Here is a 14,771-nt window from a genome sequence, read left to right on the forward strand (position 1 = left end):
CAGTATATATATATATATATATCTATCTATCAAGATAACAAACACCAAACAAACAATAAGACGGGGGAGATGACTCAAACCTGAGATTCTAAAGGGAACTGAGTCTGCAGTACTCAGTTCCTATTGCTTCTTGTCACGTGGTCCCTGTCTGACTTCCGTGCTCCGTACTTTACAAACCAATTATTCCCTACTTTGTCAAATTGCTCCCTAACTTACCGGTCCCCGTGCAGAGTCAATTACTCGATGTCACGGGGCAAAAAAAGAAAAACTATAAATTTAATTGGCCCAAACTGAGCCAATTGCTCCAAGTTTCAATGAGCCGCTACACAATTTATTATGCCCGAACTGAGCCGATTGCTCCAAGATTTACCGGGCCCCCCTAGGCCGAGTCAATTACTCCAGGTCCTAGTCTCTCTTGTACAGAACTGAAAATCTTATCACAGGCGACAACCGTATACCACAGACAAAAATTATTTTTCTACACTTGCTTGCTTTCCTTCCCTAAAAAAAAACAAACTTGTTTTTCCCGTCCTACCACATGCTTTTCTTTCTGTAAACACTTGCTTTCCTTCCTAGAAACCTGTCCTGTTCCAAACACAATGCTTCTCCTAACTACCAGTGTAAAAACCCGTTTTTCCTGTTTTATCACTTGCCTCTAGCCCTCTGTAAACACTTGCTTTTTTTTCTTTCTTAGAAACCTGCTTTGACTGTCCTTACACAATACTTCTCTTCACTATCAGTCATCTCCCCTCTTCACAACATGTAACAGGCAGTAGGCAACTAAAACATGTGACGGTTCTTGCAATTAAATGACCAGCAGCGGAGATACCCTTTCTGCCGTCTTCCAGATACCAAGAAAACCGGACACGGTCAGGCAATCTGCACAGGATACCCCGAAGGACACAGGTAAAGACTACAGATTATAAAAAATCAGCAGACTTACCGTGTTCTGTTAAAGAGGTGATCAGTCTCCAGATTCGGGGTACTCAGTGCATCCAGCCGTTCCACCCGCCGGTTTTACAGGGTTCAGGGCTCTCCTCTGCTGGCCCCAGGTTGGGCGGCCAAATATTAGGGTTGAACAATTAATATTATGTTCAATTCTCTAGTTGCCTACTCCTGGCCTAATGGATATTGATCATGTGCACTAAAGAAATACACCAGACACAGTCAGCTGTAACTCTCCTTGATCAATGTGTGGCTCAGCTCCAAGAAGGGGAGTTTATTAGTCAAACACAATGTTATATATCTCCTGTAAGGGGGCTCGGTTAGCTCTAAAATGGGAGTGATCGGATGTATTCCATTGGTTAGTGGGTTGGGCATGAGCAAGTCCATGGGCGGATCCATGAGGTCATCAAGGTGGGTGTCACTGTGGATACCAGACCGCACGGCATGCAGATACAGGAAATGGTGGCCATCTTCAGTGTCTTCATTGTTCATCTTGGATACCAGAGCACATGGCTCTGGTAGAGGAGATGGCAGCCATCTTAAGTGTCTTACTTTGTCTGAGGAAAACTTATGTAAGGTTAAACAATACATGTTATAGGTTGCTTCCCTCAATTACCTTATGTGTTGAGGTTAATTAAGTATTTGATCTTATGGCTCTCCTCAACAGAGGCGGACACCTAGCCGCAGTCTATTATGTCGGTGTGTCCGCCTCAAGTAGGCTTATATGTCTGAAAATGATGCACAGCAGAGAGCACATTCACTCTGCTGGCACTATTATAGTCTATGGCCCCGTCTGCGCATACGTCCAATTCTCGTATTCTCCCCTGATAGAGGCCATTGAACAGGTGCCTGAGCGTAATGTAAAAGAGCCCTGTCTGCAGTGTCCTAAGTGTGAAGTTTGATGGTGGAGGGATGATGCTACTGGGTAGTTTTACAGGGGTTGGCACAGGACCCTTTGTTGCCAGAGAAGGCAAAGCTATTTTCTTTAGCGTAAAGACATGTTGTATGACTGCAGCTTCAGGATTTTTGGGGATGGCCCTCTCTGTTCCAGTATTACTGTGCCCCAGTCCAGTAGATAAACACCCGACCTCACCCCTATCAAAACACCTTCGGGAGGATTCAGCACAGAGATTGTGACCCTGGCCCTCTCACCCCACAATAATGTCTGACTTCACAAATGCTTGTATTGATGAATGGAAAAAATTTCCACTGATGAACTGCAGAACGTGAGGACTAGCTCTATATTCTGGTCTATGGTTGGGAGGTCATAAAGACTCCTGTAGGTGATGTGTGTCGGGCAAACAATGCTTTTGCTGATACAACTATATACACATATTGACTTGATGCCCCCAGACTCTGGGTGTTGGCAGACAGTTTGTAGACTCCTTTGATCTGAAGCTCGCTGGACCTTGTCCAATGTTGTCCTCTGAAGACATAAGACCCTGCAGTTATCCTAATGAATCAGTTCGGTAGGAGTACGCTGGTCAGTTTGCAGTCCATCATTGTTTTGAGCACTCGTAGTTACAGTAGATACAGATATCTTTGTGGATGTAATATACACAGCTGTAGATGGATTCATGCTGGCGCGGTGTGTTCTGTCACAGGACCAGACCACCTCTTCTTCCCAGGCCAAGAGTTGCTGATTGCAGCTTGTTCTCCAGCATTTAGTATTTTTCATCCACATTTTTCACCAATCTTCAGCACACTGACTGCAGACAGTGCGGAGAAAGCTGTCGTAATGCCCGGGCTTCTGCCGCTTCTGCTCAAGCTCTTCTAGGATCATTTGATGTCTTGGTCACACGGCTAGCACCACCGCACTGGTCTCCTGTATTAAATGGTTCATGAACCTTACAGCATCTTGCTACTAGTTTTACTTTATGGCACCAATTGCTGTTTATTAATATTCATTTTTATTTATTTATTTTTTTCACGTCTTTTATTTTACCTTTGTTAAACAGGTAAAGAAAGAAACTCAGAAGCTTCGAGAATTTGAAGAGGGTCTGGTCAGTCAGTACAAGTTCTATCTGGAGAACCTGGAGCAAACAGTAAAAGGTAATGTAAGACCGACAATAAGAATCTGTGTATACCTGGTGTATCTTTTGGGCTCTGTTCACACCACATTCAGTATATACACAGGGCACCACATTCAGTATATACACAGGGCACCTCCTGTCGTGCTGAACGTGTGCCTCTGGCCGTTATCATACAGTGCCATACCTTCCACATGACTGGCATATACAGTCTGTGTGCCCATAAGCCTGTTATCGGGGAAGGTGTGATGGGATAGCCCTTAGCTAACCACTTCCTGCACTGTTGTAAGCGACGGGGAGACACAACCTCAGGAGCTAAAGCCATCATCAATGGGTGGCAGCTGTAAAACATGTCGCTGACACTGTGCGGCAGTGCTCAATTTCTGGCTCTCTTAACCCTTTAGTTGCTGCTGTGAGTTGTGAGCAATGCACCGAAACTGTTATCAAAAATCCAAAGAAAATCTAATTTTTTTTCTAAGAAAAAATATGCAAGACCTGAATCATCCCATCTCTAGTGTCCCATACTGTAAAAATATCACAGTATAGAAAAAAAAAAATCAGACTTTTCATGTAGTAGGATGTTTGTACATTCCCAGCGCCCATGCAGCCTTTCCTCTATGACTATGAAAGCCAGAAGACCTGTCAGTCTTTGTATCTTCACTTTTGCCGGTCATTGTATTGTCTATACTTGTGATTGGTATAGGATAAGGCATCGGGCATGCAATAAACATCATAAAGAAAAGCAGCCATATTTACCGACACCAGGTACCAATACTAGAGCACTTCGTGATCATGGTGGAGGCAATGGTGGTCCCAATACTAGAGCACTGCATGATAATGGTGGAGGCAATGGTGGTCCCAATACTAGAGCACTGCGTGATAATGGTGGAAGCAATGGTGGTCTCAATACTAGAGCACTGCATGATAATGGTGGAGGCAATGGTGGTCCCAATACTAGAGCACTGCGTGATAATGGTGGAAACAATGGTGGTCCCAATACTAGAGCACTGCATGATAATGGTGGAGGCAATGGTGGTCCCAATACTAGAGCACTGCATGATAATGGTGGAGGCAATGGTGGGGAAATAACTCGCACCTACCATTGATGGAGGGGGTGGTATACATGGATAATGCTTGCATAAGGCTGCTGAGCACACAAATGTGTGGTGCACAGTGTCTGGCTTACAGCCTATTGGTGAAACCCATGCTCTTAGATCAGGTGGGCCGCCCAGTGCTATATAAGCGCACCCCACAAGGACAGACGCCTTAATTTCCCCCAGCTACACTGCAGGACCAAGAAAGCCCACAAGCCCCTCTCTGGTATCCCTGATTACCGTATATACTCGAGTATAAGCCGAGATTTTCAGCCCAAAAAAATGGGCTGAAAGTGACCCTCTCGGCTTATACTCGAGTCAGTGTCGGTGTGGGGTCGGCGGGTGAGGGGGAGCGGCGGCTGTCACATACTCACCTGCTCCTGGCGCGGTCCCTACATGTCCCACGGTCTCCGGGCAGCTCTTCCTGTGTTCAGCGGTCATGTGGTACCGCTCATTACAGTAATGAATATGCTCGCATATTCATTACTATAATGAGCGGTACGTGACCGCTGAACACAGGAAGATGCCGCCGGCTCCCGGAGACCATCTGACAGTGAGACGCTGCCAGGGGACCGCGCTGGGAGCAGGTGAGTATATCGGGGGAGGTGAGCATTGCGCGATAGTCACCTTCCTCGTTCCACCGATGCGCGCTGCTCTGTCTTCCGTCCTCTGGCTGTGACTGTTCTGGTCAGAGGGCACGGTGACGCGATTAGTGTGCGCCGCCCTCTGCCTGAGCAGTCAGTGCAGAGGATGGAAGACAGAGCAGCGATGGAACGTGGAAGGTGACTATTGCAGCAACAGCAAATGGTGCAAATGTGTGGAGCATCTTATGGAGCCACAATGTATTGAGCATCTCATGGGGCCATAATGTGTGGAGCATCTCATGGGGCCATAATGTGTGGAGCATCTCATGGGGCCATAATGTGTGGAGCATCTCATGGGGCCATAATGTGTGGAGCATCTTATGGGGCCATAATGTTCTGAACATCTCATGGGGCCATAATGTTCTGAACATCTCATGGGGCCATAATGTTCTGAACATCTCATGGAGCCATAATGTGTGGAGCATTTCATGGAGCCATAATGTATGGAGCATCCCATGGGGCCATAATGTGTGGAGCATCTCATGGGGCCATAATGTTCTGAACATCTCATGGGGCCATAATGTTCTGAACATCTCATGGAGCCATAATGATGGAGCATCTCATGGGGCCATAATGTGTGGAGCATCTCATGGGGCCATAATGTATGGAGCATCTCATGGGGTCATAATGTGTGGAGCATCTCATGGGGCCATAATGTTCTGAACATCTCATGGAGCCATAATGTATGGAGCATCTTAATGGGGAATAATGTTTTGAGCATCTTATAGGGCCATAATTTATGGAGCAATCTCATGGGGCCATAATCTATGGAGCATTTCATGGGGCCATCAACCTTTATGCAGCATTGTATGGGGCAAATGTGTCTATGGAGCATCTTATGGAGCCATTATTAACCTTTGTGCAGCATTATATGGGGCATATTTTAATATGGAGCATCTTATGGGGCCCATCATGAACTGTATGGAGCGTTATATGGGGCTCCTGATTCAATATGGATATTCAAAAACACTTAACTTGCTGATGTCTCAATTAATTTTACTTTTATTGGTATCTATTTTTATTTTTGACATTTACCGGTAGCTGCTGCATTTCCCACCCTAGGCTTATACTCGAGTCAATACGTTTTCCCAGTTTTTTGTGGCAAAATTAGGGGGGTCGGCTTATACTCGGGTCGGCTTATACTCGAGTATATACGGTATATTTTCCTAGACTGTTGTCTGATCCCTAAGTCTCAGTCTGTCTCTTCTCACACAGATTGGAAACAAATGAAAACCAAGAGGAGCGAAGTGGTGTCGCTGAAGGCGTACAAAGGGCTGGCGGAGGTGGCGGTGATGTGCCTGTGTGAGCTCATGCTCTCCCTTTCCCACTTCAACTTTCACAATAACATCATCGTCCTGGTCGTACCGCTCGTTGATGACCAGTGTAAAAAGGTCTGTAAGTTTACTGTATATTAAAGATTGGTTTATAAAGTATACAGGTTTTGCCCCGGATCGTCTGGGTCACTGGTGTCAGGAGTTCATTCCCCTGATCAGCTATTGTCAGAGCATGTTAACATAGGGTCCTCCCAACCATGGTGGGGCTGCAGGAGACCCTCTGGTTTCCATACACTTTCGCTAAGACCTCTGGCACAATTAGGCTGACTGCTCCCTATTCCTCCATTATATTCCGGAGCATGCACATATCAGTGACACTGAGATGCTTGGTGCAGAGCGGCCCCTTGGTGCGGGATGCCCAGTCGTGGACTTAAAGGATCCCCCATTAATGTACGATTGTGGGGGTCTGACCTCTGACTCTCCCATCGACCCTGAGAGCTATAGGGGCACATGGCTGCTTTAGCACGCTTTACCCTTCTGAGTTTTTTCTGCACAGCCATACCCTGCTCCACCACACTATTGTTTTAATCCTTATTCACACATAGCGGATTCTTTTCCACATACAGAAATAAAAAAAAAAAACTGAATGTTTTTCATCCTTGTACGGGATCCTATTTTTTTAAAAGTGTAATTGTTTTTTTTGTCCGCTTCCATTTTTGCTCTGTCAGTGAAAAAGCAGTGACTGCACACGAGAAATACTGAGGTGTGAATAAAGGTGACCCGGACTGCAGGTTCCTATACAGCCGCCAGTGCTCTGCGGTACAAGGCAAGGGGACATGGCAGTGCTGGGGTAACAGGTGAGGGTCCCTGAGGACCCCACATCTGTCATAGTGACGGCATCTACTAGTCAAATGCCATCACTCTGAGATGGGAGCTCTTCTTGATGGAAACCTGAGCTGCTCATCTTTAGTACTATAGCGTCATAGCAATATACCACCATGGCAATGCCCCCTTCAGTCATGTCTCGGCTCTGATCCGTCTCGCAGCCGATCAGTTCTCTGCCATCATGGCACTTATGCTATGTTCATCTGACTGTTCATCTCCAAACCTCTAAATGCAGCGCATATTCAGACGTAACATATTGCAGAGTAGATGTCTGACATTTAATAGTGGCCGCGGGGAGAGCCCCCACTTAAGAAGCCGGGAAATAGAGCCCCCACTTATGAAGAAGCTGGGCAATAGAGCCCCCACTTATGAAGAAGCCGGGCAATAGAGCCCCCACTTATGAAGAAGCCGGGAAATAGAGCCCCCACTTATGAAGAAGCTGGGCAACAGAGCCCCCACTTATGAAGAAGCCGGGCTCTGGGCTTATTTTCACATAAATCATCCACGATGTCCTGGTTACTTGTAAGTCCTGCGGTCACAGCTAGAGGGCAGCAGCGTTCCTGGTATGTGATGGCGAGGATGAGCTGCTGAGAAGAAACATGTCTGCTGAAGAATGTGCGCTCTGAGGCAGATCCAGAAGAAGAGCTACCGTAATATCTCTTCTATAAGGCCGGCAGAAAGTATTCGTGAGCGCTCTGACCTGATGGTACCGTTTTGTTCATTCATCTGCTAGACAGTTACTGGAAAGTTGCTACAAATTCCCATCTCTGCTGCATGTCCCCATGCGCCTTTTTTATCGTATGTTTATAAGGAGAACTATTCTTTGATCTGCTCACATCTGCATCGGAGGCAGATTCCATCGTCTGTCATGGATAAATAATAGTGTGCCGTGATATTTTTTTTTCCCATCAAGACAATAAAATTCAGTGTGGTCCATCTGTCAGTCAGCAGACCAAGCAACACATCATCGTATGTGAATAACCACCACCCGTGTGAACATGGCTGTAACATGTTTGTATACCACCTGTTTTATGATTGCTTTCTTGTATTAAAGAGAATGTGGATCTGTCACATCTCCTGGACCTGATGATGCCGGTGTACTTGACTTGCTGTGTAAAGCCACTTCTGAATGGCTGTTTGTTTCTTTTCTAGTGTTCCTCTGTAGTAATAATTTAGCATTTTTATCACCAGCCGGACTCCTAAAATGCTCATTTTTAATACCCAGTTATACAGCCATTCTGAAATTAATTTTTCCAAGTACACCAGCCTCATCAGGTCTAGGAGATCTATTTACAAATATTTAGCGTGTATTGTGAAATCTGGAAGATTCGCTTTAATCCAAGAAACCGGCCTTCCTGTGTTAGCAGCACAAAAAAGAACTTGGCTAAGGTTCGGCTCAGCACCGGTTTTCATTCCAAGTGATTCCACACACCCCCCCCCCCCCCCCCCCCCTTCACAAAACATAAAAAAATGCTGCAGTTTTTTTTTTTGTCAGATGTGACACTGGTATTCAAGTCTCTGGGTATACAAACAAAATCTGGTCCCGTACCGATCAATCGTATAGCACACGGATATATTGTAATTCTTTCACACACAAATATATTTGGTCTTTTCAAACTTTTAATAACGGGGTATGTATAAAGATTAAATGACAATACCGATGAAAAACCTATTTTTTTTCTCTATGAAATTCAGATGATTTTTTATATGCTTGTGTGAACTAAGCCCAAGAGAACTGATCAGCCCAGTAATAAGCTGGCAGGAATCCTACTGCCTAAAGAAACAGGGCTCCAAGGATTATCCGTAAGACACAAGAATCGTTCTGCCTTATTGGAAATCTATGCCGGCTGTGTTTCCATCCATCCGCCGGTCCCCACACCCTCTGACACCGGCAGTCCCTGCTCCTGACCAGGATATGGAGATGGCCAGTTGTCAGGAACGGCACGATGCGGAGCTCTAAGAAAAGCTGTCCCACAATGATTGCTTCAGGGGTTTAATCTTGGTGAATCAGGCAGGATGGATGTGTGATCATGTCACATTTCAGTGCCCATTTTATAGACTGTAAGTGACTTTCCTCCTTCCTTCCTACAGATTGCCGATATGAGTGCAGACGCCGTAAAGAAACTATTCAGACAGGATAAATTGGGCCACGCATCCCTGGCAGCAGTAAAGATAATCTCTGGGTTGGTGAAAAGTAGAAGCTATTGTGTCCGGCCAGAGGTAAATGACAACGGGGGCTTTACTTTATTCCTCCATGGCCCTGTGATGATACATTCATATCATATTTCTACAGAAAGTGCCCTCCACCCTCCTACCTATGTTAAAAATACCAGTGAATCTGGGCCCATGGGTTGTTTTTTGTTTTGTTTTTTCTGGTTTCTTGGGAAGCCATTGCAGCACCCACAGGGATTGTCACTCAGCTTTCCCAGACTCCTGAATGACAAATCAGGTAATCAGATGCTTGATGAGGCAGACGTAGCATTGACAAGTCTATGAAACCTGGACGACAGCTTCTTGGAAGGTGTAATGGTGACCAAATTAGATGTCGCTCAACTCCCCCCAGGAAGTAGTTACTGCAGTGAATGGTTAGGGCTAAGCACATGTTTTTTGGATCTTCTGGGTTTTTTTTGTTTTTCTAACTGCCTATGTAAATAATGGCTTACACCCTGCTTGCCGCATTTCCTGCTCCACACAGGTCTTTGACATGAAAGCGATCTTACGATTTACGTTATTGCTCTACTAGGTTTTCTGCACCCATAACAGATGTCATTGACAAAGACCGCTCCCGGTCAATACGTTGGCCCATGTCTGTTTTTGACTCCTTGCCAGATCAAAGTAATCGATTACTGCAGCAACACCTACAGTCTCATTGTGGCGTTGAGGTTCCTTCCTCAATATGTGAATAATGGCGTTCCTTATGCATAGTGTATTACTGCAGTGTAGGGTAAGCAGTATGGCGTCTGTGTGACAGCATGCTGGATGTGGCCCTGCTGACGTAGGGACCCCTGTACCCATCTGGGCTGTGATTCACGTGTGCCATGTTGGCGGGCACACGACTGGATGTGTCTGTTCCACGCTCTTCTCGTTTATGACTCTCTCTCCAACTTCAGGTGCTCAAGATCTTTCTTCACCTAAGGATTAAAGAAGTTGAAGTGAAAAAAGACGTAGATGACATTGCTCCTAAGCAAAAGATGATGACTTACAAAGATAAGAGGAAAAATCTGTCAAGGATGCAAAGAAAGGTAAGAATGTGTGCTGAGAAGTATGAGATCTGTTGGATTAACAGCAATCGAACCATAAACGATCAAGAGAGCGTTCAGATGCTGCCGAAAGTTTCTGTAGTTTGTGGATGATGTTCTGCAAACCCCATAAATAAACCTAGAATAGTCTCAGAAGCGTCTTACCCCTTAACGACCAGAGGTATTTTTGGTTTTGCATTTTCATTTTATTTTTTGCTCCCCTTCTTCCCAGAGCCATAACTTGTTTTATTTTTCCGTCAATATGGCCATGTGAGGGCTTGTTTTTTCTGGGAAGAGTTGTGCTTTTGAACGACACCATTGGTTTTACCATATCATGTAGTGGAAAATGGGAAACAAATTTTAAGTGCGGTGAAATTGCAAAAAAAAAAGTGCAATCTCAGTTGTTGGGGTGTTTTTTTTTTTTTTTTCACCATGTTCACGAAATGCTAAAACTGACCTGCCATTATGATTCTCCAGGTCATTACGAGTTCAGACACCAAACATGTCTAGGTTCTTTTTTCTTTAAGTGGTGAAAAAAAAATTCAAACGTTTGTTTAAAAAAAAAAAATTGTGCCGTTTTCCAATACCCGTAGTTAGGGTTGAGCGACCTTTACTTTTATAAGATCGGGTCGGGTTTCACGAAACCCGACTTTTTCAAAAGTCGGGTCGAGTGAAATCGGCCGATCCTATAAAAAAGTCGGGGTCGGGGTCGGCCGAAACTCGAAACCCAATGCAGTGCATTGGGTTTCCAATGGTTCCCAGGGTCTGAAGGAGCGGAAACTCTCCTTCAGGCCCTGGGATCCATATTTAAGTGTAAAATAAAGAATTAAAATAAAAAATATCGCTATACTTACCTTCTGACGGGCCCTGGTACTAACCGGGAACCTTCCTTCCTTAGAATCAGCCTTCCAGGACCTTGCGGTGACGTCACGGTGACGTCGCGGCTTGTGATTGGTCGCGCGGCCGCCCATGTGACCGCTGCGCGACCAATCACAAGCCGCGACATCACCGTAGGTCCTGGAAGGGCTGATTCTTAGGAAGGAAGGCTGCCGGAACGAAGCCGAGGGTGAGTATATTCCTATTAGGTATATACTCACCCTCGGACACGCCCTGCTTCTTTCCGGCAGCCTTCCTTCCTAAGAATCAGCCCTTCCAGGACCTACGGTGACGTCACGGTGACGTCGCGGCTTGTGATTGGTCGCGCGAGCGGTCATATGGGCGGCCGCGCGACCAATCACAAGCCGCGACGTCACCGAAGGTCCTGGAAGGGCTGATTCTTAGGAAGGAAGGCTGCCGGAAAGAAGCAGGGCGTGTCCGAGGGTGAGTATATACCTAATAGGAATATACTCACCCTCGGCTTCGTTCCGGCAGCCTTCCTTCCTAAGAATCAGCCCTTCCAGGACCTACGGTGACGTCACGGTGACGTCGCGGCTTGTGATTGGTCGCGCAGCGGTCACATGGGCGGCCGCGCGACCAATCACAAGCTGCGACGTCACCGTAAGGTCCTGGAAGGCTGATTCTAAGGAAGGAAGGTTCCCGGTTAGTACCAGGGCCCGTCAGAGGGTAAGTATAGCGATATTTTTTATTTTAATTCTCTATTTTACACTTCAATCTGAATTCCGATACCAATTCCCGATATCTTAAACATATCGGGAATCGGTATCGGAATTCCGATTCCAGATTCAGAAGATCGCCGACCTCATGGCCGACCCCACACAGGGGTCGGGTCGGGTTTCATGAAACCCGACTTTGCCAAAAGTCGGCGACTTCTGAAAATTGCCGACCCGTTTCGCTCAACCCTACCCGTAGTGTCTCCATTTTTTATGATCTGGGGTCAGGTGAGGGCTTATTTTTTTGCGTGCCGAGCTGGCGTTTCTAATGACACCATTTTGGTGCAAATGCATCTTTTTATCACCCGTTATTGCATTTAATGCAATGTTTCGGTGACCAAAAAAAACATAATTCTGGTGTTTTGACTTTTTTCTCTTTGCACCGTTAAGCGATCAAGTTAATTCTTTTTTATATTGATAGATCAGGAGATTCTGAACGCAACGATACCAATTATATGTATGTTTGGCTTTTTTTTTGAAAGGAGGGGTGATTTGAACTTTTATGTGTTTATATTTTTAAAAACTTTTTTTTTTTTTCCGTTTGGCATGCTTCAATAGTCTCCATGGGAGACTAGATGCTGCCATAACCCGATCAGGCTCTGCTACATAGAGGCGATGATCAGATTGCATGTGTGTAGCAGAAATGCTCACCTGCTATGAGCGTCGACCACCGGGTGGTGCACATGGGAATCTGCCAGTGACAACCATAGAGGTCATGCCAACCCATCGGTGACCCACAATCACGTGACAGGGTCACCGATGGGCAGGATTTTCGGCACGCTTGCCGGAAGCGCATGTTAAATGCCACTGTCAGTTTGACAGCGACATTTAACTAGTTAAAAAGCCGCTGGTTGATCGCGATTCCACCCGCGGCTGTTATGGTATGTGTCCACGTTCAGGATTGCATCAGGATTTGGTCAGGATTTTCCATCAGTATGTGTAAGCCAAAACCAGGAGTGTAACAATTAGAGGAAAAGTATAATAGAAAAACATGCACCACTTCTGCATTTATCACCCACTCCTGGTTTTGGCTTACACATACTGATGGAAAATCCTGACCAAATCCTGATGCAATTCTGAACGTGGACACATACCCTCCGAGGCACATGTCAGCTGTTCAAAACAGCTGACATGTGCTGGAAAAGATGTGGGCTCAGCGCTGAAGCCCACATCAAAGGGAGGGAGTCCGACATTGCCATATTACATTCGCTGTCGGAAAGGGGTTAATTGCTTGATCAAATATCACAGGATCATTTTCAAGTTTTCAAAAAAGATTTAGAATCCCCACCCCTGCTTAGTGTCCTGAACGTACGGAGAGAACCACTGGGTATGCATTTCTTGTACTTGAAGTATTTTCTATAAACCTTCATGATCTGTCCCTGATTCTTATAGTGGAAGAAAGCGGAGGAGAAGCTGGAGAGAGAAATGCTGGAGGCGGAAGCGTCAGAAAGCAAAGAGAAAAAGCTAAAACTGGTGAGAGGATGTCGCTCATGTCTGGACGTGGCAACTGTCCGAGCTCCATACTAGAGGGACCTGCAAGACCTCCGCATTGCAATGTCTGCCTCTTATTCCTTTATGGATTTAGTGGGTTGTGTGTATTTTTTTTGTTAGCTCTTTTAAAACCCATCATCTCCTTTTTTTTTTTTTTTTCCCATCAACCCCTCTTAATTAGGGCTTTTTTTGGAAAATATAATGTAAGTTGGGGGGACTTGCAGCAAACAATCTTTGGATTCTGTTTGCATGGCATTTGCACTGCACTATAAATGATACAGGACTTTGATACTAAAATTATATAGTTTTTGACCACTTTTATTCTCTCTTTTTACATTATACACCCACTGTGCAGGGTAAATGCCATAATAATTTTACATTACAGAAGTGATAACGCCAATTTTGTACTGATTACTTTATTTTTTTTAGTTGTATTTTTCATTTATTTTTTAATTATATCTCAAAATTGAATCTATCCGCCAAGGGCTTCTGTACCCGTACCCCTGCCATCGCCGTGCCTACATTTACGACAAGGTACTGGACCTACCACCCACCAGTGCTGTAAATGCCCAGCTGGAGGATGGTGGAATGAAAAGATCGAGTTCTGGCTTTCATACAGTTAACTTGAGCGCTGCAAAGAGATTATTGTTCCTTAAAATAATTCTGTCTTTTCCCACAGCATACGGAGACATTGAACATTGTTTTCTTAACCTACTTCAGAATACTGAAGAGAGCGCAGAAATCTGTCCTCCTTCCTGCCGTCTTGGAAGGTTTGGCAAAGTGAGTGTCTGTGCATTGGGAGGAGTGGTCCGTGGGATGTGTGCCGCTATACTGAGGGATTGTCGCCAGGCTGGCATGGTAGTTGGTGTGGTGGACACATCCTAGAAGGCTTTTACTACTTTTTACCAATGATCTTTTGTCTTCCGTGATCTAAACACTAGTATAAGTGCCGTTCCTCGCTGCTGTTTATACACATTACCAGAATTAGGTGTTACGTAAAAGCAGTTCTAGGAATATTTCCCAGAATATCACAAGTCTGGCGCTTGTACAGATCATTATATTACATCAGTATTTATAAGCCAAAGCTGGGAGTGGTACAAACAGAAAATAATGATCATGGACTTCTTTCTTTCTTTTCCATTTTATTTTTGCTTTACAATTGCTGATACTAAATACTCGCCAACGTGCTGCCATAGTGTGCAATCTCTGCACCGTGGCATAGGAGCTATTGAAGTTTGTGAATACGCGCAAGATGTTTTGTCAAGCGCTTTTCTGAATTGTGTGAAATCTTCACAGGGAATTTGTCACCACTCCTGACTGCTGTTCTACTAGGTCCTTGCATTCCCTAGGAAGCAACAATTCTGGAGAATCTTCTCTTGCCGTTCTTCTGTTATCCCTCTGAGAAATGTAAAAAAAGAATAAAAAAATATTTTGGTTATACCAGAAAACGGATGGTTAAGGCTATGTGCACACGTTCAGGATTTCTTGCAGAAATTTCCTGAGCAAAACCGGACATTTTCTGCAAGAAATCCGCATGCGTTTTTATTTGCGGTTTTTTT

The 14,771-nt window shown here is 45.1% G+C and overlaps 1 protein-coding gene across 1 annotated transcript in view; it reads left to right on the forward strand.

Moving 5' to 3' along the window:
• The window catches only part of NOC3L (NOC3 like DNA replication regulator), a 68,355-nt gene that overhangs the window by 26,132 nt on the left and 27,452 nt on the right, over nucleotides 1-14,771 (forward strand). The window contains exons 8-13 of the mRNA XM_077258974.1: nucleotides 2,904-2,997; nucleotides 5,929-6,104; nucleotides 8,964-9,092; nucleotides 9,983-10,114; nucleotides 13,114-13,194; nucleotides 13,892-13,992. Of these exons, the coding sequence (XP_077115089.1) occupies nucleotides 2,904-2,997; nucleotides 5,929-6,104; nucleotides 8,964-9,092; nucleotides 9,983-10,114; nucleotides 13,114-13,194; nucleotides 13,892-13,992 (713 nt within the window). The remainder of the gene's footprint in view (nucleotides 1-2,903; nucleotides 2,998-5,928; nucleotides 6,105-8,963; nucleotides 9,093-9,982; nucleotides 10,115-13,113; nucleotides 13,195-13,891; nucleotides 13,993-14,771) is intronic.

This window comes from Ranitomeya variabilis, chromosome 4, assembly GCF_051348905.1.
Source record: "Ranitomeya variabilis isolate aRanVar5 chromosome 4, aRanVar5.hap1, whole genome shotgun sequence".
NCBI lineage: Eukaryota > Metazoa > Chordata > Amphibia > Anura > Dendrobatidae > Ranitomeya > Ranitomeya variabilis.